Genomic DNA, 26961 nt, shown 5'->3' with positions numbered 1-26961 from the left:
TTGGGGCAGTAGGACAGGCGATATTTTTAGATTGTGCTCTTGTCTAGCTCGTTGACCTGTCAAAATGGCATAATTTCCAATTGTTGAGAAGGAATGGGACAGGTTACTGTTGAGTATTGGATGCAGTGAAAAATTTAGGTCTGACTAGGCACCCCAAACTGATGCTTTTTTGAATAGCCCAAATATTTATACCTGTAAAACTAGGCAGGAACCCTGACTCGAATAAGCCCTCTGAGGATGTTTCTGAGGTGCTCTGTGGAAAGAGGTTGGCTCCAGACCTCTCTACAGTGGACTTGTGCTTCTCTGTAGGAGTTAGAGGTGTAGTGCTATTTGGGAAAGAGAAAAAAAAAAAAAAGCAAGGTCCAGAAATGACATTGCTTTCAGGGAGTTTTATGGCTTGGTTAAAATTTTGGCATCATATTTTATAATTAATTGGGGATTTTCTCCTGCCTGTTTGTCCAGTTCAGTCTTTGCTTACTCCTTTATTCCAGTCTAAGAAAGATGGCTGAAAACCACTGTGTGCTGTCACCATGAGCGGCTGCAGTCAGATGGTGCGCACGTTCACAACGGTGCAGGCATGGTTAGGTTGGGCTCAGTTAGGAAAACGAGCTCAGATCAGCTGCTGTACTTTCAGCAAACAGCTCTTCATCAGCTTGTTTGTTCCTGCTCAGGGGCTAGTGACGAAAAATGTGCTTGTGAGATTAATTTTCTAATTCCTCTTTTAAACCAACATGTGAAAGATGCGCTTTTTTTTTTTTCCCTCGTTTTTGTGTGTAAATAATTGCAAATGCGTCAAGGTAGATTTGCAAGGTGCAGCTGTGCGTGCAAACCATCTTTCTCTGCATGCAAAGCATAATCAGCACTGACTGAGGGTAAAGCACATGCAAAAGTAGCAGCTCTGAAGCTGTGTTCCTTTCTTTTCTGTGGTAGGAAGTGTAAATGCAGTGGTGTTTCTTTAAAAAAAACACCCCCCAAAAACAAAAGAACAAAACCAACTCTAAATTAACAGCTTTTTGGACTAATTAGATGTATTGAAATATTCCTGCCATGTTGCCTGGAAATACCTCTCCTGAGGTGAAATCATGATGTAGCGGAAACTAGACAAAACTCTGTGGTTTGTTGGTTTTTGTTTAAAAAATCAGTTGAGTGAAAAAGCCTGAGTATGTGGATGGAAAAGGTGCATTAAGTGCTGGGTAGTTTTTGCAAACTTATTCCCTGTACATACTTCTAGAGAGGTTGGTGGTCTGATCAGAACAGCAGGGACTTTCCTTCGTATTTACAGAATTATTCTTTAGTGAATGATGAAATTGCATACAGACAAATACTTCTTGTGTAGTCAAAATATAGAAATAGATATCTCTGTAAACAGGTACTTTTTTTTCTTAGAAGACATACAAGCATGGCTTAACCAGCAGTTTATATGAAGACAATAAATTGGAGGTTAAACTTTGCTTTCGTGATTTTGGAGGGTGGAGTGGTTGTGGTGTGCCACATTGTCTTGTGCCTTTGCATGGGGAAGACGAAAATGCGTATCAGCAATCCTTCTTGAGATTAAGTTTCCTTTCCATTTACCTGTAAAAGGTTATCCTTTAGTTCACAAATAACATACCCTAACTGCTGGTTTCATGAGGTGGGAGAATTCATAGCAGAGAGAGCTTGACATGCTGTTTGCTTCTTGAAAGTAGCCCGAGCTGCATGAGCCACCCATTATCTGGGTGGCTGCGGTAGGAGGGGAGCGAGCCGATTCCCTGAACATCAGCCCAACCTGCCTTTAACAGAAATGGCTTGGGACAATCCGAGTTCCCTCTATTTAATCCTCCTTCCCTTCTGGGATTCTACTCCTTTTCACACATATCACATATTTTTCCATACATTTGAAGTTCTTGGAAAACCTTTCACAGAGAAACAGCCGCTCTCCTTAAGGCTCTAGTGGTGAGAAGTCCCAGAACGTCACGGCCCTTTGTGGAGTTGTACTGCCTCCACAGAAAGCTGCGTTCCCCATTGTCACACCACAGGCACTTAAGCAGATTTCTCTCAGCAGGAAAGTTCAAGCTCCAAAGGCCAGGAATGCTAACGCTTGTGTGCTGCAACCAGAGCCCCAGAGCTGGTTATGAAGGAGGAAAAGTTCCATAAGAATTTACAGGCCCAGCCAGGAGCCCATACAGACACTGCTGCTTGTAAGGAGCCTGAGGGGAGCTGACTGCAGTTGCCTCACAGGCAGATATTGGGATAGTCCTCCTAAACTAGAAGTAACCTTGGAATTTAAGTGCCTTGACCCATGTCTGCACCTGTGCCTAGTATACCTGCATGAGATTGTCCAATGTAGTTATTGCTACTTGCTGCCTAAAATCTGGTGGCCAATATGCCTGAAATCAGGACAGTTTCTCTGGGATTTCTAGTAGTTGCCTCTCATTTTACCTCAGCTATAAAGACTGATTAATAGGCACCTGTGAGTGGCATAACAGATCTGATGCAAATACTTCTGAGGGCCTCTCTAAGGTGAAAATGTGTAGTTTTTACATTTAGATTGTGTTCTTTTGTAGCTCTGAATTTTATCAGTTGAGAAGGTAACAATTCTGGTTCAATCAGCTTGCATTCTTGGGTCCTTTAAGCTTAAGAATCAAACACAAATATTAAAAATTATACGGCATTTCAGAATTTTATTGGATACACAATCTGAATAGAAACCCAGTGTGTGTAAATCATTGCAGGAATACTGTTTGTTCAGCTTGTTAGTCACTTATATACACATGAATTGAGTCAGATAGACATCTCCTTGAGAAGATACCCATAGAAGCAATCTCAATATTTAGATCCAAAGTCTGATACTAAACTTGTTTATGAGACTCTAAGCACTTATCAGTTGGACATAGATAAAATGTTTCTAGTGAAACAGAATCCCTGGATTGTTGTTACATGTTTGCAATGTAGATCGAGTTGGTGGGTCACCTGAGATCATGATGCTTGGGCCCACTGTAGATTGACAACGTATTAGAACAGTGTCAGAGAACCTGGGTGGCAGTAAGCTGTTACTGGCCTGCTTTGGTTAGCTCAGAGAGTCAATATAGCTTGAAAATTGGTATTATTCGGTATCATCATATAAACTCAGTTGAAAAGATTAAGGGCCAGGTTGTCAGGTGGGTCTACTCGCATGCAAATCAGTGAGTTTATGTGGATTTACACCCCCTGCACGTTTTGGTAGTTCTGTTTGCCTGACCATTCACTTGAAGTAAAAGTTTTAACTTTGTGGCTCTGAAATTACCAGCTCATTACACATATTGTGAAACCGAATATGCAAGACAAGATTGAACATTTTTATGAGGGGATGACACTGGTGAAGTCTTAGCCTATGTTGCAACTCACTAAAAAAGTTCCATGACTTAAATAATACTAGGTTGAATATTGTATTTTTTCTGTCTTGTCTATTTAATGCTTAATGTATTAAGACCACCATTACTGGATTGAGAAGGAGTAGAAAAGGGAGAGAATATCTTTCTGATATGAAAGTTCTTTAGCTTAGATTGGAATCTTGAAATATTAATTGAAGAAATTCCAATTTTTGCTACAATTACAGTCACACCTGGCCTTTACTATTTTTGGGGGACCATTTGATGTTACTAGTCACTCAGATGCTTTTACCTCCCTCTTGAGGTATATGTAGCTGTGTATAGCCTGAAACCTCATTAAATATTCCCCGGTACGGATAGGAGTTCAGTAGTTGAAGACATCACTAATCTAGAACTGCTTGCAGTCTGCAGGCTTCTCTGTTATGGACATAATGAAGGTAATATGGGTCATATCCTGAAGTATTTATATGTTGTTTACTGGGCCCTTACTCCTGAAGCAAACTTTTGTCAAAGTAACATAAAGGCTAAGCAGACCCAGACTTGTCAGGATTTATTCCTCTACATAAAAGAGGAATGAAGTAAAACACACTATTCAAACAAACTACGTCCTGAAAGCACATTGAAGAGTTCTGTAAGAGTGCAGTAAGATGATCAAAATCGTCTCATGATTGTTGAACAGGGAGAAAGACATAAAAAAGCCATAAAAGGAAGAATATTCCAAAGGCTTGAGAGAATTAGGCACATAACTTGCTTAAGCTCCTTTGAAAATCCAACCAAATACATTTTCTGTTGATAGTGAAAATGGGCTGAAGTCATACAGGGATAGATATTCACAGAAGGGCATGCTTAAGCTGTTGGTCTGCAAAGGAGAAGAAGGTTTTTTAAAAATCTATGATAATGAAAATATTCAAAGTGATTTTGGGGTAGTGTTGAGAGGAGGGAGAACATGAAGAGGAGTCAAGAGAGACAGAGTGTGGAAGATATGAAGAAATTAGTAGAAATGAGTCCTGAAGGATTTCAAAGGTGGAAAATGTAGCTTCGTTGGACTCTGAAATGAATAGGGATCTTCTGACCTGCCTGAGGATGCAAATATTAGTGACTGAGGGAGGAGGGAGTAGCAGAGGTCAGGGCAATGGTAGAAAAGAGACAATGCACCCCTCTGCAGCACCAGCCTCTCTTTCAACCCAACAAGAAGTTTTTGTAATTCAAATGAAAACAAACCCTCCCTAAGAAAGGGATCTCTCTTTGGAGTGAGAAGCTGTAACATATTTCACTCTCACTTCCCTTTGGTTTCACCTTCCTTCATCAGTCAATGCATGAATGAATTTAGTCTGACCTGTTTTTGTTGTTGCAGAATTCCGATGTAAACATCAGTACACCGGAAATACAGATATAATCCGGGATCTTTTGGTGCTTTATTTGTAAATTACTTTTTTTTCTGGAAAGTACTGATAGATCAATTCACTTGTGATGCGTTGCAGAGTACTACCGTGCTGAAATGTCTGTGCACATTAATTTTGCATGTGTCAATTTGCAATGCCCTCATGTTCGTAGCATCCATGCTGAAACACAATCATTGTTTCACTTTAGAAATGAATCAGTAACACTTACTGCCCTGGAACTTTGTATTTGCAGATGCTCTAAAACTGGTACAGGCAAGGAGGGTGCTGTACTCTGAACTTGTCACCCAGGCACCCTCTTGATGGAAAGAGAAAGGCATTTCTAGAGGGTAATTCAGCCTTTCTCTTAAACATCACTCCTACAGTACAGTCACTCCTCCTTTGAGTTGCATTCTGTTGTAGAGGGAACCTGTATCACTAACTTAGGGTAGGCTTCAGCTTTTAGGTGGGTGCAATTAAATGAGGTGAATTCTAGCCACAGTGATATGTGACAGAAACCATTTTGTGGTGAACTTATGTCAAGAGAGTCAAAGTAAGTAAAAAGCAATTGGAATGTCTGACTCCCTGAAGCACCACTGAAAATCCCAGCACTATGCAATGCCAGTGTTTTGCAACTGTTTTTCATTAACTTTGATGTTATAGACAGTATAACACTCAATGGCAAGACAGATCTAGATAAATCAGCCAAATGTGGTCATAACTGCATGAGCCTTAAAATGCAGGATTGGTTAAGGACAAATCAGTTTGATTTTTTGAAATATCTCAGGCATATAGCTTACGTAAGCAGTGGGTATTTTGCTTATATAGTATATAAAGAAATAATCTAGTTTATTTATTCAAGCATTTTATTCATACATATACTTACATAATTTTAAACAGCTGAGATTCTGAATGCTTGCCTGTATTTGATTTGGTATTTATCAGGATTTACCATATTTCAGACTAAAAAGTGAGGAAGAGGTTTCGGATTGCCATGATCAGTCCTTAGTTAATGTTTGTTAAATTGTGAGTATCAGTGAAGGTTTTGTAACACGTATAGGTGTATTCATTGCTTATATATCTATACAATTATAAAATATGCCTGTTGAAAGTATGCTTCAGGTAAAAGGATCTCTCCCCTTTGATACATCTGGATTTTGCAACTGAAGCTGCATTTGTTTTCTGATGGTCTTTGCAGTTTCACCTGAGATGAAGTCTACTTTTTTGCAAATGGTCATGCAGTCTTCTGTGGGAAGATATGATTCATACTGTAACATCCATGCTTTTTTGTGTGTAAAATGATCATTATTCTAAGTGACAACACTGGAATGAAAAAAATCTTCATAAAGGAAGGAAGTGTGAGTTTTGGGGTGGAGTTGAGGCATATAAGCAAAGATGACATTGTCCCCAGGGATATGGGAGTAATAGTTCTGAAGACAGAGATCTTCATATTTGCTTTCAAAAGTAGTGAAATGAGTATCATAGAGCATTGGTGATCCATGTAAGTAGTTCATTTCATGTCTAACATAGCCCAAGGTTATGCAAGGGCTGTAACCTTTGGAAAAGAAATTTCTTTTTAAAAACTGTACAGTAGAGTCTATTTGACCTTCTGCTTAGCAGTAGGCAATGATGCAAGCTTACAGCTCAGACTGCTTGAACTGTTTGCAAAGAATGCTTTTAATATTCCGTAATGTATGTGACTTTTTTTTAAATCATCTTGGTTAGCTAATAGTTTAGTTCCTCTTTAAAGCCAATTTGATACACAGGAAGCCTGAAAATTAGGGCAATAAAAGATATTTCTGATGCTATTTCCTCTGACTAAACACCTTTGCCTACCAGGCAAGTCCCTGTTCAACTGTCTGCTGATGAATTAATTTGGCTGCAGATCTGAGCTACTTTTTGCAGAGTTGCTCTCTCTCACAGCTGTGGCTCTTTATTGTTTTAAGAGGATCTAGAGAAAAATGCTCTTCATAGGTGAAATACTCTGTGCAGGAATTTCACCGTAATATACTCATTAATGCTTAAGTTCTTTCTTCCTTTACCAGGCACTGATAGTTTAAAATGTGTTTTTATTGAAATCTTAATATAGCAGCCAGTAATTGAGCAATGAGTGAATACAGGATTGCCAGTTTACAGTGTAAGAGGTACAGTAATATACCATTTAAAAGTCATAGACCTGCTTCAGTCTTGCTCCATTTTACATGTGTAATGCTAGTGATGTCAAAGGAGTTGCTTCTGATTTCCAATGTTCTAACTGAAATTTCACAACTGAAGAACCTGAATCAGGCCGAGTATTCTACATGTGTATGCTGGGTTTTGTCTGGGGAGGTAAGAGATGTTTGAAAACCCCTTGTCTGAATTTACACAAGAATGACTTCATCTGTCTTTAAAATCCAGCAGTCTCTAAGAGGGAAGTCAGTAGATGTCGGTTAACAGTACTGCAGACTGTTCCAGGAACAACAGAACTAAAGTAGGTTCACCTGCAGTTGAAATGAGTTGATTCCCAATTGGTGGGTAACCCAAAGCTGTGCCAGCATTCAGTGAAAGATCTGCATTCAGGTGTTTACAATATGCTTAAAGGGAAATACAGAAAGACTTCGTTTTCCATAAAATGCACACTTAGTTATGAAGGGGGAAAAAAAAGTTGTGATGGGATTTATTTTGTATAAATAGCCCTGTGCAGTCATTGTTCTGTTATTTGGAGATTATTTATTGCATTGTCTTTTAGACTTCAGTGCAGGTGAGAACTGCAGTTCGTGTGTAGGATGCAGGATATTTATGTTTCCTGTCATTTGTGTAGAGCTTTAGCTTATAAACTGCCTGATAGAAAGCAAAAGAGCATGATCAGGATGACAAGGTTCAATGCGAACAATTGAGTAACACAAGTGAGGATGCACCTGCTCTTAAAACACAAACTCCAGCAAACATTCATTTTAAATCATCAGACTATTTCAGTAGTGCCATGTTCCCACAGGACTTTCGAGCTTCTGTGCTAAAGACAATGGAGGGTTTTTTTGGTATCTTACTTGTACTGCAATGGAGGCAAAGGCTTATCTGTCAGCCACATTTAGTGGCAACACTTATTGAAGTGATAAAAAAACAGAAATTGAAATTACACTTGCAAGTTTTTGTTCAAATCTTCATGGCAAGTTTTGTTCTGTGTTGTCAGAGACACGTTAACGCATAGCCCGTATGCTGTAGTTGCAAGGTGAAGATGTGAGTGATGGTCAAATGATGAAATTCATTGTCCGTGTCCCCTCTTCATTTTTCACTGTGAGCACATTGTCTTGGAATCAAAATGTCTGCACTTGCAAGAAGCTTTAAAGAATTGATTGCACAAGTGTAAACCAGTTTATTAATTTTAACTCTGAAAATACTAGGCTTATCTAGATCCTGTGTTGTTCTGAATCAGTCTTGATCACTGACGAGTTTAACAAAATTGTCTCACTTGTCTCGTACGGGCCATATGAAATTGCAGTCATCTGTTCAGAAAACAGGTTTTACAGGATTGTGCTTTCAGATATTGCTTCTTCTGGATATGATAGCCGTTGTCTCACTGTTTGTCTGTTTCTGTTCTCCCTTTCGTTTCCCTCAGTTATGCACAGCTTGTCTGCCTTGCAGTTTAATCAGAAATCTCTTGCTATTTCTGAATGTTTGAGGAAGTGTCTGCCTTAGAGGTAAATTTTGAGAAGAGGCATGAGCAAGCTATCACTGCCTCGTCCCTCGTATTTGCCATGTGTTACTTATGCTACATAGAAGGTGGCAAACACTGATTTTCCCTGACAAAGTTAAAGCTACAAGTCAAAGTTCAGCAAGGGCCATTTGAAAAGGATTTGAGAGGAATCCCAGTTGTTTCAGTCTGTTTCGTGTAAGAACAACTCACGATTAGCAGATTCTTTCCTTCAAGTATGCTTTGTGGTTCAGAGGTGCAGCAAAGACACTGGAAGCCGCAAGGTTTCATTGCAAGAGTAGGTTGTAAGGATAGTGAACTGAAGAACAGAACACCTTCATGAAAAAGGGCCCATTGAAAAGTGCTTATTTACTGAAATGGACCTTTATACCTGAATTGCATTCTAGATTTGCCATGTGTTTGTATTCGTATTTGTTGGAAGGAACTTACCCAACATGACATGGTGCAGAAAGGAAGCGTTTCACTCTGCTCATTCTAATTTGTCACAGATTTGCTTGAATCTTGCAAGGCATTTGTACCGTAAGACAAACTATAAGCAGTGTTCATGCATGACGTGAGGAGCATCAGACATGGCCTGCTGAGTTTGGAAGCGGCAGACCTCTAGGGCAACAAGTCACAGTGCACAAATACACGATATGTTGATGCAGCAGCAGAATTTTAAACAAAAACAAATCCTCTGTGGACTGTTTTCCTAATGATTAGCACACACTCATGGAAGATGAGACCTTCACAGATCTTTTTCAGGAGAATGGAAATTTATCGGTCTAGTTTCACATTTTTTCCTTAACGTTGTGCCGTGACCTGTTTTTGTTCCAGACCCATGGACTCTGCTAGTCTTTCTCGCTGCTTCTGTTCTGCAGGCGGTAGTCCACCAAACGGCCTGAGTTGCTCAGAGGCCTGGCCCAGTGTGAGCACAACAGAACACTGTGAACGGCAAGAGAGCACATGCAGCGTCTGTGGGGATACAGAGGAAAGATGTCATGTTATCTGCCATCTTTTGTAACTGTTTTTTTGTGGAATTTTTAACCTGATATCAGTCCTGACCAGCGTACAACAAGCAGATAGAAGGGAGCAGTGTCTCCTTTTGTTGCCTGTTCATCTCTCTCATCTCTTCAATAGTGTCGTACTGATCCGATGTGTGATTGTTGTTTCAGTATAGCGTGTGTCGTAAGCTGCTGTCTTTCCCTGAATCCCTGATAGTAAGTGTAAGAAACTAGCAGCGTGCTACAGAAGAGAGTTCTGCTTTTGATTGCAGCAGAGGTGATCATGATGATCCTGTTGTGTCCTAGGAATGATTTGCAGAGTCCCAATGGAATGTTTTTCAAGAGCTCCCAGGAAAGCTGACCCCCTATGCTTCCATATATCCCTGGAGGACAGTGAGTTCATTTTTGCAGAGATTGAAAGTGTTGCAGATGAAGAGGATTATACTGACAGGTCCTGAAAATTCCTCATGGCAAATGTCAAGGACTAGACCCCTTGAATTTGTGTACGAGTTGTGTAGAGTGTGAAGAGGTTGGAGCAGTCAGAGAGAGTATTTGCCCCTGTAACTTTTTAGGTGGCCAGAAAAGCCTTTACCCCTCCCTTCAACTACTTCTTCTCTAATAACAATGTGCTTTGGAATATTAATAAGATATGGGCATGGCAAGTTTCCTAATATTCATCACCCTCTCTCTTTTTTCATCACCTTTGTCATGTCCTGGCCCAAATACCTGTCTGATTGTCTGGATAAATCGATTGGTCTAATAAAAGGTGATACCATGCCCTGTAGCTATGTTTTCTCAAAGAGAGTTGCTTACTACTTGTGTAATGGGTCTTAGTCTGTGTCAGCAGGTGAGTAGAGGGATGATGTTGGTACAGATGAGCTTAGAGCCTAGTAAAACCGATAGCACAAAAAAATCACTTGAGTTTGAAAAACACTGACCTGAATGTCTGAACAGCATCTCTGAGAAAAGGGCTGCTTTTTGCAAGCTCGAAGTGGTTTGGAAAGAAAGTGATATTGTCATGTGAACAGGGCATGCAACAGTAGCTCTATGAGCTGCTGCTTAGTAGCTTGTGTTTATCACGCTTTTTAATTTGAATGACTGTGTTGCAAAAGATTCTGTTTGCACATCAGAAGGTATTGAAATCTGTGCAACTAAGTTTTGATTTTTTTGAGGGAGATTGCATTTTGGAAAGTAGGCTACTAAATTTCTAGGACCAAGATCTCTTGTAACTGTCTTGTTTTATTATTACTGGAGAGACTGCTGTTCATGCACATCAAGACAAATCAGAGGCTGTAGGAGATTTGACAAACTATCTACAGAATTGACTGCCTCTTTCGCTCTTGCGTCTTTCATCCTTTCTACTCTGTTCCTGCTTCTATGCCTTTCTAATTTTTTGTTTCATTTTTCTCTCTTCTTTTCTCCCTTTCTCACACTCACATTAAATGATCTTTTCAGACAAGCGTCACAGAAAAGCTGTTTTTTAGATTATCACAGATTCTGCTTTTTATTGACTAGCCTATAACAGCTAATTTGATTTGCACGTCTGTTTACCAGCTTCTATTATTAGACCCACCATACTGAGACTAATATGCAAGTAACTATTAGTCACCAGTGGAACTGCTAATTGTGTAGATTAATTAATCATTCCAATTGGATTTGTTGTCTCCAAACAGAGATGTGATTAAAGCAAGGAAAAGTCTCTGCCTGGCTTATCTTTTGAGAATCAGTGTCTTTAATATGATATGCTACCTCATATAAATCAGATGCCTGATTATTAATGCTCAGAAATCACACCCAGCACCAAAGTGGGAGGGCAACAGCTATTCCTATCAATCCTCCTTCCATTAGTCATCATGCTGAACACTTCAGCTCAGGCAGTTCCCTGACTGTTGCCAAGGTGCTGGGTAGTACATTAACATCGCAGCAGTTCCTGGCCAGATTATTGGCAAGGTGGACTGGCTGGTTCTTACGAAATGCCTCTTCCGCTGCTGGCACACGTCCTGTTCCTTCAGCGCAGGAATCGGTTTCTCAGGCGTCCTTGTCCACACAACCTGCTCCAAGCTCTCCATCCCCAGCTAGAATCTCGCCAGGATCTCCTTCCTGTTTAGCAATACAAGTGAAGCAATGTGGTTACAGTCCTCGAAATTTGTTCAAAAGCAGGTTGAGAATCTAGGACCGAGAACAAATGTAGGGTCTGTGTGCCTCATTAATTAATCTCTTTTTTTTAAATTGGTGCCTGTCCTGTAAAGTGTGAATGGCTGACAAGTGACAGAGCACCATGGCTAAGCAGAAACAGTCATCTGCCCCTTTTAGTGCTGGAAGTCAGACAGAGGAACATGTTCACTGTCTTCCAACCAAAATACCAGAGGCAAAGGCATTCTTTGAGCTCTAAGTTTGGTTCAGTGACATTGATGCTTATCAGGGTGTAAGCTGCTGCCGATCGCAACACGCAAAAGGAAAAAAGAAAAATCTGAGTGTGCATCAGCTGACATGGGCATTGCTCAGGAATAGTTCAATGTTCAGAAGGAATAGTTCAATGTTCACTATCAAGCTGTAACAAAGCTGCTTTGTACCATAAATACAAAGAAGTGACCCGCTTCCCCTCTCTGACTCAGGTGGGTAAGAAAAGTTCCTTTTTTCCTTGTTCACCGCACTCCCAGGACTCACCCCTTTGTATGGGAGATAAGTGAGAAACCACTAATAAAGACAGAGAGGAAAGCCCTCTACCCTTCTGTGCATGGGTCATGTAGTTTATCACAGCAGATTCTGTCCTCACTGGCTCCCCTTCAGTCTCACCTGTGGATATTTGCAGCTCTCTTTGCTGTGGAAGGTAAAATTCCCTACTCTCAGTTCAGAAGTGCCCTTTAGGCAATAGTTGCTAAAGCACTAGAGACTGCAGGTAGAAATCCCATGCAGTGTGCTTTGCTAAACCCTTCTCACTGGATCAAATGTGTTGTAGGTATGTTCAGTGCAAGCGAAAGTAAGTCCCAACTTCTAGTAGCCAGAATTACGCTGTGAAAGCTGATATTTGGATCACTGTCTATTTGTATCTGTCTGGAAGCTTTTTATTGATTTGCCTGTTAAAGCCAAATTGTGCAGAGCTGAGGGAAGGGGAAAACCTGGCCTAGGTTGTTCCAGGTTGTACAGACCTTCCAGCATTGTTTTGTTTGTTCTTACCAAATGAAATACAGTGCACAGTTAATGTGTCCAGGAGCAGTCTTGGTGATTTCCATTTCCCTTTCCCCACGTATTGAGTCTGTTTGAACTTGTCCATAACCCTCGCTCAAAGCTCTGACATGCCTCATCTCCTGCAGCATGAATGTCCTTTAGCCGTTCTTTGCAGTTCTTTTGCTGACATACGTCTTGATATGCATCAGGCACGCTTCCTCCACAAGTCAAAACAGCTGCATTTAGAGGGAGAGGAAATGTTAAAAGGAAAAAACAAACAGACCCTTGCTGTGGTCTGTTGGTAGTAACAGATAATTAAGTCTAAAAGTTTCAACAGAGGCAAGACATTTATTGCCAGGTAAACCCCGACAACATTGTAGGAAATATCTTTTGCGTTACCCTGAATGCAACCCTGAGCAAGAACTGTGGTGGTGATTTGGGAAATGTTTACATTCTTTTCAGTCTTAAAGGTAATCAGCCACACTGTGTTGACAGGAACGTAGAGGATATAAAAGAGTGAAATCAAACTGTCTGAAGCCATTTGAACATAATATTTTTTATCTCTGTAGGCATTTCTTCACCGGATCCGGCAGAATGCTGTGGACAAAGCAGAGAAGTACATAACAGAGGAGAATGTTAAGGTATTTCTTCTGTCTTCCTCATTTTCTTGGTAGGGAGAACGGTAGGTAATGAAAGGCTAGATTCAGGGATATGAATATCAAATATCCCTATGTCATACTGATGCTTATTATTAAACAGGTTCCCTAAGGAAAAGAGGATCATGTTGACAGTTTATCTGTCAATCTGTTTGCTCATTCATATAGCTGTCATCTTCCAGCAATTTTTCATCCCACCAGCTAATTTCAGTAAAATTTGACAACAGTCTAGTGTTGTCAGAGATACTAACTTTTGGCAAGATTTGCGAAATGGTGGGTAGAGGACAGAGAGGCCTTTTCAGTGTCTTAAAGAGGAAAGGCAGGGAATGCAAAGCCCTTGTCTATTTTGCTTGACTCTATTAATTTACCCAATTTGCATCTGCTGTCTTTTACAAATGTAAAATTTATAGGGCTTATGAAAAAGAGGCAGGAATATTGCTTTGTGTTCTAGTGGGAAGGAATTTGAGTTCCTGGGGGAGGACTAAGTAGTGGAAGACCCTTGCGTGAGGAGGTTCGTGAATGAATTTTACACTGGGAAGAAATAGGGGACACAGAACACAGAGCTGTGAGGTACCAGCTTCTTTAGTGCCTCTGGTCACAGGAGGCCTTGTTGCTGGTTGCTTTCATAAATACAAGCAACACTTTCTTGTAGTAATTTGGCTTAAACCCCCTCTTTGTACACAGATGTATGTGAAACCAAAACCCCCTTTGTACATGTATGCAAGGGAAACCTGACATCAGTGGGACAGGGTGTAGCTTGTTTGCCGTTAGAGGATTGCTTATTGGGCTTGCAGTTGATCCTGTAGCTCCTAAATCAGCAGAAACTTTACACTTGTGTGAGCAGGGCACAGCAGTAATAGGTATATCACACCAGCCAGTGCTACTGCAGCTAGCATGTGTTTCCCCAGGGCTGGTTCCTTCATTTCATATCTTGGTATTGCCTGAATGTATAGAGATCCTAGCGGGGCTCGAGTCCCTGTTTTTGCTGTTCATTCAATAGGCTAGCGATACTGTAGTATTGACTGACTGGCATCAGTAGCAAGATGGCTTGGCAGCTTAGTGGAGCTAAGCCTCTCACTGTATTTACATTTGGAAGTCCCTGCTCCACAGCAGCTCATCATCTAGAGTCTGAAGTAAGTTGGGGGATGACTGAAGAAAATGTAGACAAGTGATTAGTGACAATAGATCTCGTGTGCGGAAAAGTGTGCAAAAAGTAAGCTCTGTGTGAGAAATAAACCTACGCAACCATTTGCCAATTTGATGAACAGCCACAGATGTTGATGAAAGTTATTATTCTATCATTATTCATATATCATCAAAATGAATATTAACTGTGACTGCCGCATAATCAGTGCAGTGCCCACAAAGCCTGTGCAGAAGAATCTGTATTTTCTCTGCTGATTTAAATGTATTTGAAGTTTCATCACACTCCTCTGGGGAAGTACCATTTCATTTTTGTGTCATTCTTGAAGTGCCTGAGGAGTCTTTTTGATGCCACTGTGAGACCTGGTTTATTCTTGTATTACAATACCCAGCTTTCAATAACAGAACTTCTCTTCAGTAATAAAGGGCCTATGCCTATTGCTGGTGAAATAGAATCACAAAGGCACGCTTCTGAGTCAATATTACTCCCCCTCCTGCCTCCCTTGTCCCCTTACCCCAAGTAATTTCATTGGCTTTCCTGCAGGTGAAAGATACTTGTTCTTTCTTTCCTTCTTCTTTCTCCCTCCTTGCTGGTAGAGGCAGGACAAGCAAGGTGGTGTTGGGACTTCTGATGACTCTACCTGCTAATATTAAGTATCTTGAGTCACTGGAGAGCTGTGAGGTTGCTGGCAGCACCAAAGATGGTAGCAGAGACTGTATAAATGTTTTGTCAGCTTCTGTAAGGAGAAGCCTGTCTTTTCCTGTCTGTCTTCATGCAGCAGAAATGTCTAGAGGAAAATACAGGGTATTCTGGCAGTCACTCACCTCTGAGCAAAAAGAGAAAGTGCTTTTTAGGATAATTTGGGTTATTGCTCCCAGTATTATTTTTGCAGGTTTCTCCTACAGCTGGTGCTAAGCACTGGAGATTTCAGTAATCTTTGGCCAGTGTATCCCCTTCCAGAAAGGCCACATTGAGTTCTGTGCCAGGCCCAGATTTTACAAGTACTCCAGTAACTAACAGCTGCAGCAACATCATAAAAAAATGTTTTCAGTTTACTCGCTGCCTCATGTGAGAATAACTCTACTGATGTGTTAGTGTTAAGCTACATTCACAGCAGGGCACTGATGCCGCTTTACTGATACAGCAGGTTGAAGGCAGTGCAGCTCGGGGGTGTACACAAGCTGCCAGGGCATAGATGCTCGCATGGGGCTTGTAAATGGTAACTGCGTGTTGGATATAGAAGCACATGCAGTCAAGGTCTCTCTGCTGCTTTGATTTTCAAGTGACTGTTGTTATCTGTGAATTCTGCTGCAAGCAGAGCTCTACTGACCACCACAGAATTCATTAGATTACACAGATATTCCTTGGATCAAAAAATACCCCCCCGAAGACTGCTCCTGAAAGATAAAATCATTCCTGGCAGATGTTTTCCTCTTCCTTGTTAATCTCCTTTTGGCACAGCTTCTGGCAAAGCTATGCAGAGAGAGGCTACCATGTCATCTCATCAGTTTCAGCCACATGACAGGACAATAATACGCTTTGCTTGAATTTGCACTGAAAGTTTTCTGGAAGCACTCAAATGGTCCTAGCTCCCTGTCCTTTATTTTGGTTCAGAGCCCATCAGAGCAAATGTAGTGTGTTGGAATCTTTTTTCGCTTATTCAGAGCTAGAAAGGAGCTAGGAAGCACAAGTGTGCATTAATGATGGTGCATACTACCATATCTCATTATTCTTAAAGTGAGAGGGGAGCAAAGGCAAAGCTGCCACATGCTCTGCGTGTGCAGCCAGTGTGCAGGAGTCAGAAATACTCTGCCCATCCTTGAATACAGGTGTAGAGTTGAACCTGGGTACATGGCAGACAGGAATGCTCCTTGAATTCCTAATCTTGTCTAGCTCTGCAAAACTAAAGAGAAACTGATTTTAAACTAGGAATTGAGGATTCATTCCTGTCTTTAGTGATTAGACTTAATTTACAGATTATTGTTTTTCTGAATTACAGCCACACCACCAGGCTGAATCAGCATCACATCTGGTGATTAAAATCCACTGCATAAACTTGGAAAGCTTAATGTTACAATAAGGTACTTTGGGAAGGGTTGGAAGATGTTAGGCTCGATAACTTCCCTCACAAAATACTAGGGAGATGAAAGCTGATTTGACTGCACTGCAAATCTTCTCTTTGCAACTGGCGTAGTTAGAGCAAAGTCATAGAAAATGTTGTCTGCAACATGTGTGTCTCTGCAGACTCTAGGATTTACTCTGCCCGTTCAGGCTTTCCTCCAGTGGCTGTCAATACTGATGGCTGTGTCACCATCCATCAGGCCTTCTCCCCCTCCGTAGCTAGCATTCCATCTCCTCTATGTGTATTCACGCTTTCTTTTAATATTTTGTATGAAAATGATTAAGACTTACAAAGCTTATGTGTTTATAGCAGCTTTCACACTGGCAGTTTATTCCCTTTTGCACATGTATGTTCAAATCACTGGGGATTGTTTAACTGTGAGATTGCACAATTACCTTTTAGTACACGTCTAAACTAGGGGCCTCTATCTCATCATATACATCTTTTAGAACCACTGAGACCGGGTGAAAGGGAACTCTAAAATGCTGCTCTGGTGGTGTGCAAGCATTTTACACTGTTCTGTACTCCTGACCGCGAAATGCCAGATCCCGCATGGCAGAGATTTGGTCTCTTATTTACAAGTACGTCTTTGTGTGTGATAGCTTCAAGTTCTTTTCTTCCAGAAAGTAATTTATCATTCATGGGAAGTAAAGGCAAATGACTTCCTGCTTCTATCTCCCACAAAGTGAGTTTGGTCCTTGTGGTTTCATTCACCTGGTTGGTCTCATAGGAAATCTTCTCTAGACTTGAAAGAGATTGCTCACATTCATCATGCTCAGGTATCTGGAAAGATCACCTTTGTTTACAGTAGGTGCTTTAGTAGCAATAAAGATTTCTGTAGGGGGGGCCAGGAAAGAGACAAATAGAGAGTAATTCATTCTGTATAGTCTCATATGCGCTTTGGATCCTATCATGGCAAGTCTAGAGCTGCAATATTTTGGTGCTACTACTTGAACAAAAACACTCTTAGATATATTAAGAGCCATCAATGATTTTCTCTTTATATTTCAGATCTTATTTTCTAACATTGAAGACATTCTTGGCGTTCACAAGGAGTTCCTGGCTGCCCTGGAATTTTGTTTACAACCAGAACCTCAGTCTCAGCATGAACTGGGAAATGTTTTCTTAAAATTTGTAAGTACAATGACTTAACGCTATCTGAAAATGCAGTTTCCTGTCATGAGCTCCATGCCCCTTAGTTAGCCCTAATCTCTAAGGCTTGTGGCAATACTATGACAATGTGTGTCTTGTATGGACGTTGTAGGTAGGGTGGGAAAAAACTTGTGAATGAGGTTAGAACAATGGAAGCCACATCAAACTCAGCTAAACAACAAGGAATTTTTAGAAACTCTTCCTTTTCCCATTGAGATTTTTTTTCTGTTTTTTTTTTTTTTTTTTTTTTTCCTCACCTAGCTGATTGTATTTTATTGCTGAGAATTCGTCTGCTCGGTTCAAGTGTTTCAAAAAAACCAGTGTAATTTCAAGTAAATGAATAATTTTCATGTACTTGAAAAAAAACCTAAAAAATTGAAACCCACAAAGATCAAAATTAAACCAAAGGACAATACATCATTTACAGCAGCTAGTGTCTGTGCATGCATTTATCCTTCAGTAGATGAGAGGTAGCGTGCGATGGCTTATCTTGCTGAAACACAGCACAAGTTGCAACGCACAACCTGCACCTGCATTCTGAAGCTCAAAATAAGTAAAATCTGGCTTTTGAACTTGCAACACTGGCTCAAGAGTGCTAGTGATCATATGATACAGATTGACTCTGCCAGTTCCAGGTTGTGTTAGAACATTTTGACTAGTTATTCTTGTGTCATCTAACTTTATGCCTGATAGCTGTATTGTTTGTTCTCCTACTACATCCATGTGATCATATGCCCACCTGATCCAGTCAGATTGGTACTGCTAGGTGATCCAGGAAAGCACAGACCCATAGTAAGGACTGTGCATTTGCAGCTTATGGTCCCTACCATTGCTTCTGTCATTGTAGTTTGCTTCTTATACTGTGAATTCTTCCTGTGGTAGATTTTTGTTTTGTTTTTAACTTGACCTGATTTTCAATCATGTATGTGTTTCTATCCTGTGACTAATATGTACATAGAGCATACTGTATAGGCAAGATCAGTTGTTGCATACACTTAGTTACAAGCTGGACTCATTTAAATGCAAACTTACCTAATTTACATGTATAATAACTTGAAGTTGCACAGTTTTTTCACTCGGAGCAGCCCTCCTGAGATGCTTGAAAATTAAGAAGCATATACATAATAGACATTTCTTCAAATTCCTATTAACTGTGTTAAGCCACAGGCCAACTTCCTATCGAAATACCTTCTATTATGCTTTCGTAATCAAAATTCATGCTTTCACAGTTCATCAGGTTTGAGTGGGCAGCAATTATACTGCCGTTCATCACTCATAGAGCTTTACCAACTGCCCTCCCCCAGTTTAATATTATTTATGCTGCGAGAATTATTAAAATAGTGTTGGAAAGTGTCATAATGAGAACATGCCCAAAATTGTATCAGATGTGGGGACTGACTGTCAGCTTCAGAAAAACGTACTGGTGAACGTAGCTAAGCCTTGAATACTTCCCAGAATCATTGCCTACCAGCAAGATGTGCTGTACTAATATTTAGTATTCATTAGTGATGATATCAAAATCAGGTGGCTTTTGAGTGATACTGTCAAATTGTCTACTGTGTTTCAGCGTGGCACTGAATAACCAGAAATGTTAACATCCTGTCATTGGCTGGATTCGAGCCTGGTGTATTAGTCATTCGTAGTGTTTTCTTGTATAAGAATGTATAATTTTGTAACTTTATTACTGTTACATTAATAATTATGTAATGTTCCTTATTTATCAGACATGCAACAATAGAGGAATCATGCAACTGTAATGCACAGGGATGAGCACCGGTGAGAATTTGTCTTCTCATAGGGATAGTGTGGCTGAAATCAGTTTACACTGCTGTCTGTGGAGTGTGTTGCAAATTACGTGTACATCAACTGTTTCATGATCCCCTAAGGAAGAAGCAGCTTATGCAGAAGGAAGTAAAACATGTATTCATTTCAGAATATATAGAAAAAGCTCATCTCATCCATAATTACTTTAAGGAAGTATAGCAATAACATTAGGAGCATTGTGGTACCTTAAGTCTGAGTAGGGAAGAGTGAACAGAAGGTTTTCAAGAGAGGAATCATAGAATCATAGAATGGTTAGGGCTGGAAGGGACCTTCAAAGGTCATCTAGTCCAACCCCCGTGCAAGGAACAGGGATATCTCCAACTAGATCAGGTTGCTCAGGGCCTCGTCCAACCTGGCCTTGAACGTCTCCAGGGATGGAGCATCCACCACCTCTCTGGGCAACCTGTTCCAGTGTTCTACAACTCTTATGGTAAAAAATTTTTTCCTAATATCTGTCCACGTCACCGACAAGATGTTGAAGAGGGCCGGGCCCAACACGGACCCCTGAGGGACGCCACTTGTGACCGGTCTCCACTTGGACATCGAGCCGTTGACCACTACTCTCTGAGTGCGGCCATTGAGCCAATTCCTTATCCACCGAATGGTCTGTCCCTTGCATGCAGATTGTGCCTAGGTTTTAGAAGACAAGCTTCACTGTGGGTATCTGGGAACGAGGGAGGTGAAATTTGTGCCCTGTCACAGCAAAGGCTTCCATAGTGAGTTTCCAGCAAGTGACAGGGAGATGTCAGTGGTTCAGAGGGAAGTCTTCAGTTCCTCTCTGCTCAGGCTTCCAAAGCTCCATTTCCCTAATTGGGGCTGTTCTGATGAGGCAGAGGCCTGCATAAAAATCCCTGTGCCTCAGAAACAGTACTCCTGAATGTGTTTCTATGGTGCTGAAACCATTTTTTTTTTTTTTTTTTTAAATGGTGTGCAGTATTTTGCCACCACAGAAAGCCCTTGCAGCACACTTGAGATTTCCTGGAGAAAACGCCAGCTATTCTCTTCCAGTCATGCACTCCTGCAACATGGCTGAAGAGCTTTTTTCAGAGTGCATGTTGTTAGCCAGTTATCCAGGGAAAACATGGGTAACGTATTGCTTTGGTCTTTCATTTTGGATAGGGTTCTCTTGTTGCAATGTGCTTAAAAGAAGTGCTCGGAAGAACGCCCTCAGTGCTGCTTTTTCCTTATCATCAAATCACAGAGTACCCTCAGGGGAGTTTGCAGTGAGGAAGTGACGTAAAGCCTGTGGATCTTGAATTTATCGGGGTATCTCCTATCATGATCACCTATCAAGGTCATTCTTAGATCTAATTATGAACCCAGTCCTTGTTAGGAACAGATGTAGCACTGGTGCTTTTCTTCAGCAACTCAGTGTTAAAAAGGCTCAAAAATTTGGTGGATAGCTTGAGAATTCTTGAAGCATTGTTTTTTCCAGACACTGCATTTCTTAGTGTTGCATGTTTCTGTAAGTTGCCCTGTGTCATATATACTTGATAGAGATCCCCAGATTCCCCATGGGGAGTTCCACCAGGCTGCAGTGTTTGGGTCCTGTTAATGAGATCTATGTATCCTGAATTTCTTCTAATCTATTTAGACCTGACTCTTCATAGTTTACCTCGGCCTCGAAGAGCCTCACTCAACAACACTCCACCGATCTTCAGAAATGAGACACTGCTTTGAGTTGTTATGAGTCTCTAGGATCAGAGTTATCTGTTTATAATAATGCTGGGACATTCTCCCCTGGATCTCCAGCTCAGGAGGATTCAGATCTTGAGTAACACCTGAAGCAAGCAAGCAAATTTTTCGAGGATTCCAAAAGAGTTTGCAATCCAATCATTGCACATTGACTTTTTAAAGTATTTTAACATATGACGAAATGCACTTGCTCTGATATTCAGGTGTGAAAAATTGTTTTACTTCAGAAGACAGACATTGTTTGCCCTAGTGTGCTCGTTTGATCTGCTGATCCTGAGAAGTTCATTGGCTGATGCTAGGTGCTAGAATTTATTCTGGAGTTGTAACTCAGTATGACCATAATAGGCAGTAAAGAACATACTTAAACACTTATTCAAAATTGAATCTGCAGCCTTAAAAAAAATGGCATGTAGAAAAAGTCTTCAACATCAAAGAGAGCATCTTCACTGAACCTCTTCAGCAGAGGCTCTTTTGTGCAGGTCAATGAAAATGTGTGACTGTCTGTGGGACAGAAGGGTGGAGAATTGACAGATGCCTCATTTCTGATGTGATGTAATAGCTAGAAACTTGTTCAAGGGAAATGTGTTTTCTTTTTGGTTTAGGAACAATGTTGCACAAGTGATAAGTTTTACTAAGTCATCAGGGATCTTGTTTTGTTGAGAATTAGATCTTCTCTTTTGTTTAGGTTTTTCGTGTTGATGGAATTGGTTTCAGTCTGCTTTGAAACAAGAAAATGCCATGCCTTATTGAAAGTATGTCCAATAAAATTGTTACAGTTTTCCAAATGGTATATTTGCTTTTTTCTAGTCAAATCTGTTTTCAAATTTGCATGAATTTGTGGACAGTTCTAATGGACCCAAAATAACTTATTTGGAGAACAAACTATTCGTTAAAGATTTTTTTTTTTTTAACCAAACTAAGAACAGTATAGACTTATTTTTGTCACCAGATCAGAAGGTCTAGCTGTGTATCCAGTAGATTTGCTGACTAAGAAGGTGACATTTATGTGGTCACATCTCTGACCGTAATTGCACTTTAATATAGTGTAACTGCAGGTTCAGAATTCCTGGGCTAACATCTGTAATTATGTAACTGGTAGTTCCTCACCAGGGGATGGGAGAGTCCAGGACTGAATGTCACCCAGAGAGGAAATTAAACACTTCAGACACTGAGTAATTTAAAGCATAGTTCTCATATTTGTGGGTCTCATGCGTGGAGGACAGCTGGAAAAAACTTGATGAAAGCACACTGATGTGTGTATAATTATTGTATTGATTTGAGCTGTAGCAAAGGGATTCTGTCATGATCTAAATATAACCTCCCAAAACTCCAGGAACTCAAAGCAGCAGTCAGAAACCTAAGCAATGACATTTTGTGTGCATTGATGTAACGGAAGCTGTTGTGTTAATGGTTGCTATTTTTAGTTTCAAGCATGCTGCTTGTGTGCATCCAGGGAGTTGAGGAGAGGTGAGAGGAGGAAATGTAGGAGAAAATCATATATCTATCTTCGCATTCTATAACTCTCTAGTTTTTATGGTTGAAAACAATTCTTTGCCTCTTGATTACCTCTTTTCCGTGGTGCTATGGACCCAGCCCTGCCCTTTTCCTGCATCTGGTGGTCAGAAGCCTCTGTTTCTTTTCAGCTTCCCTGTATTAAACTCCAGTGCTAATATAAACAGCTGTAGATGAAGGATAGAAGTCTCGAACATCTGCATTCCAGCTCTTCGCACCATATTCTTAGTGGCTCTTGTTTCATTTGCTTTGTGCCATTGTTGTTATGTTTGGACGTACACCTGTTTATTCTCAGTTCTTCCTTTGGAAGTATAAGAAGGGAAAAAAATTTCATCAAATTAGTGATAAAGCAAACCCAACAGCATTTTACAGTCTCTGAGCATATACATCTACCCATTGAGCATCTGACCAGAATGTCAAATTCTCCTAAAGTAATATTAGCACAATTTGTTTTCCATGTTACGATAGTGAAGGGAATCCCCAGTGAGTGCAGCTGTATTCCCATGGATTCATTTTACTTAACTCCTTCAGCTGGCAGTAGTTTTTTGTTTAGATCACTATGAGCTATCTTAAAAATAGCTAGATGCTGCAGATATCTTCAGCTAATACAAGAAGCTCTACATCTCTGAAGAGTGCTAGGAGTCCAATCAAAACTCAAAAAAAAAAAAAACTTCCCAGTGCTGGGGAGATGCAAAGATTCAGATAGAATGTTTTCAGGCCAGGATCCTAAATAGAAAATTAATGATGTAAATGCCACAACAAACTCTGGAGGGCATTGTCTACATGGCATGGTGCCCTGAGATGCCAGCTCTGAAAGGCCATATTACCCCTGGCTGAGTGCCACGCTAATGCATCTGAATTACTTTTGATATGCAAAGTAGCTTGTCTGAGTACCTCTGCATGGCGCTGCATTGTGGTATAGAAGCCGACCTGTAGCAGGAAAGAAACTACTATTGTGAGAAACTTGCAAAAAAATGTGAGTTTTTTATGTTCTGAATCATTTAACCTGATTAAAGTCTAATACAATCTCTTGACCCCCCCCCCCCCTTTTATTCCAGTGAACGCAATACTGGAATCTTATAATGTAGCTGCTGGAAGTTCAACCCTTCCCAGCAGCCTTGAAAGAATCAGCTCACTCCTTGCCTGATCTGCTCAGGCATGGAAATAGTTGTTACTGTTTCTTTCATGGATAATTTCAGTGTTTCCAGATATCTAATGTTTGCAATGAGTTCAGCATCTCTGATTGTTTTATTTAGAAGAAGTTGCACTGTCTTCAATTCTGGAGATCAGTAAAGCAGAACTTGATGCTACCAGCTGACCCTTGTTTCTTAACAGGGGATTTCATTCCACTGCATGTGCTAGTGGCTGTGACACATTCTAGTGCAAGTACCTCAATCTAGTTGTGAGGCTACCTTTCCCTTCCTTTAATTTCTCTCATTCGTTGGTTATTTTGTGTGTATTTGATGAAATTCTTCCATTTAGGGAAACTGTTACGGACAGCTGGCCCACCGTTTAGTGTTGCATCGAAATAGTGAAGTTTACTCCTTGTTTCAGAACACAGAGTGAACTAGCCAACTCACTGGGGCTTCCCTCAGCCCTGAAAGGCAGGGGATTTCCAGTTGGTTGCTGTGTGTTATAGTTCCCCTCCAGATCCCTGAGCTTCTTCCAGGTCTTGGTTCTTCCCAGCCACCTCTGTTTCTTCCTCCTACAGGAGTGGTCAGCACTGCTCAGAAATGTCAACCCCCTTGTTCCTGGCTTTACTCTGCTCCTGGCTTCTCTGCTGGAATATCCTGACACACATGCAAGTATCCCTGAGATAGCCAAATCCATTATTTCAGCAAAGAATATATTATTTTCATGATTTCTTCTTATAAGAAGAAAAGTGCTGGAAATCTCTGTGCTTAGAAAGCTGACATTAATTTACAGCAGAGTAAGTTAGGAATGAGTGTAACACCTCTATACAGTATTCACATTAGAGGAGTATCACTTGCTTCATGTAAACTGCAACACTAATGCCACTCCGAGTGCACACCCCCTTTGTAAAGAATTTGGTATCAGATTGTGACAAAACAGTCATTCCAGTTTTGTCTGAGTCAATAAGTTCCTATGCTTTTCCTTGCAGAAAGACAAATTCTTTGTGTATGAGGAGTACTGTAGCAACCATGAGAAAGCACTCAGACTGCTGATGGAGTTGAACAAGATCCCAACAGTGAGAACATTCCTCCTGGTAAGCACCTTTTCTAGCACTCTTGACTTAATGATCTGGCTTTGCTCTGTACTCATAATAACCCTTTGGTATCCCAGGAACGCCAGGCATTTTGCAGACATTACCCATTCCAGGTATGCAGCACTTAGGATGAGTACATATTGAAATCACTGATGAGTTCAGGCACAGAACTAAGCACGGCTCTGGTATGAGTAACTTCAGTGGAAAGTGTTGTGTGGTTTGTTTTGTTTGTTTTGTTTTTTTTTCATTTAAAAGAAGCAATGGAAAATTTTGGCAAAGATCTGAAAGGAGTAATGCAATAAGTCAGCAGCAGGGGCTGTGGACTAGTTCCCAGTGGATCTGATTCCCTGCTCAGTTCTCTGACTAATTCACCATCTGCAGACTCACCAGAAAAATGTGGCCTCCTTCTGACACTCTTTTCCCTGGGAGTCCAGTAGTGGGCAAGAAATGTAGTCTGGATGAATTCTTTTGTGTCATTGCTGCTTGTATCAAAAATGATGCAACTCTGCATCTAACCCCTGATGTATTAATATATATTTTGGGAGGGACTGTGGCATACAGCCTTCAAATGTGTCTATAGAGGCTGGGCTGGGAGGAAAAAGAACCAGTAGACAGTGCCGTCTGCCCAGTGTTCCTTGTTTTTCTTTCTTTTCTTGAATGTTTCTCCTCCTAGCCTTCACCTCAGTTCTGCTTGATTTTCGTGTGTCTTGTTTTCCTGATCATGGATGCATGGCACTTGGAATGGGGTTGGCGTGTAGGTGAAGGACTAATTCAGCACATCAGCTTTTTTGTCTATTAAATGCTGTGAGGTGAAAGAAAGACTGTCTTTTTGCAAAGGACCTGCTTGTCACCCTTTTGGAAAGGAACTGCTCCTCTTTCTACTCATCTTTTTTCTTTTCTGCCAAAGGTCTGCTCTTTCCCAATATAGTACAGCAAAAGAAAACTTCTGTGTAAATGTCTGTCACAAGGAAGGCCAGAGCATTCTTTTAGCCACAAAATATAGGCCTCAGAGGGAGCAGCAGGGACAAGCACTCATGCTGTTGGGTAGTCAGAATCTCTTTGTCATGTCTGAGTTCTAATAAACCTTGTTAAACCGTTAGTTTGAGTCACCAAATGACCCTTTCCTCATTCGTGAGTTCCTCTGGATGCTTCTGTTGAGGAAAAGTAATGAGAAAGACGAGAGACAAAAGTGGATGTGAACATCACCCTTCCCAACCTTCAGAGTGTTCTTCACTTGCACTGGATTGGCAAAAGCCTCCTGTCTGTGTTACTGTCAGCAGCTGCCCAATTACGAGGCACATACAAGATGTCACACTGTCTACTGTGGCTTGCTGCAGCACCTGAATCCAAGAGGCTCTTAAAATAGCAGTAAATATGGGAGTAGAGGCTACACTGAAGTGTCTACTTTGCTGTGGCTGCTGTAATTTCTTCCAGGCCTCCCTTCTCTCCTCCACTGCCTCCTAAAGCCAGTGCTGTAATGCCACCATGCAGAGAAAGCTGCATTAAAATACAAAGCTTTGCTTGTGAGGGTAGCTTTGGCCTGATTGCCCCCTCACAGCTGCTGAAGTATAGAATGTGGGAATGTGTCTGAAAAATCAGTGAGTGTTAAAGGGCAGTTTTGAGCCCAGAGCTAGAGAGAGAGCTGAGAGACGGGAAGGACTGAATCACTCAAGACTTGGAAAATTGGACAGAGAGCATTGTGAGCTGGTAGCCAACGCTGCAGATCTAGAATAGCCTGGGGAAGGGTTATTTTACAGACAATTGTCTGTAAAAATACCAGTTAGGACTAATGAGATTTATGTATGATGTCTGTGAACGTTCCTTGAAGAGGGGGATTGTTGAACTACAGCCAGAAGCCCACTAAATTTCAGTGTGTCTGAGCCACAGCACACATTTCACTGGGGAAAATGTTATCAGTGATGCCCCAAAGCAAGTACCTCTTGGCTGAACTGAATTTAAACTTCAGCTTCTGTTGACAGAACAGGTTTGCTGCTGGAATGATTTCTGGAGTAAAGTTGTCCAGATTCATGGTTGAATGTGGCAATGTAGACTAGTTTATCT

General features: G+C 40.8%; 1 protein-coding gene across 2 annotated transcripts in view; it reads left to right on the top strand.

Moving 5' to 3' along the window:
- PREX1 (phosphatidylinositol-3,4,5-trisphosphate dependent Rac exchange factor 1) overlaps positions 1 to 26961 on the top strand; it is a 156968-nt gene that overhangs the window by 50933 nt on the left and 79074 nt on the right. For both annotated transcript variants that reach the window (XM_086623099.1, XM_086623098.1), the window contains exons 2-4: positions 13138 to 13209; positions 17502 to 17624; positions 24796 to 24900. In XM_086623099.1, coding sequence (XP_086479225.1) covers positions 13138 to 13209; positions 17502 to 17624; positions 24796 to 24900 — 300 coding nt within the window. The remainder of the gene's footprint in view (positions 1 to 13137; positions 13210 to 17501; positions 17625 to 24795; positions 24901 to 26961) is intronic.

The sequence above is a fragment of the Tauraco erythrolophus genome, chromosome 18 (assembly GCF_009769465.1).
Source record: "Tauraco erythrolophus isolate bTauEry1 chromosome 18, bTauEry1.pri, whole genome shotgun sequence".
NCBI classification, from domain to species: domain Eukaryota; kingdom Metazoa; phylum Chordata; class Aves; order Musophagiformes; family Musophagidae; genus Tauraco; species Tauraco erythrolophus.
This window is presented reverse-complemented; position numbering and strand designations above follow the sequence as displayed.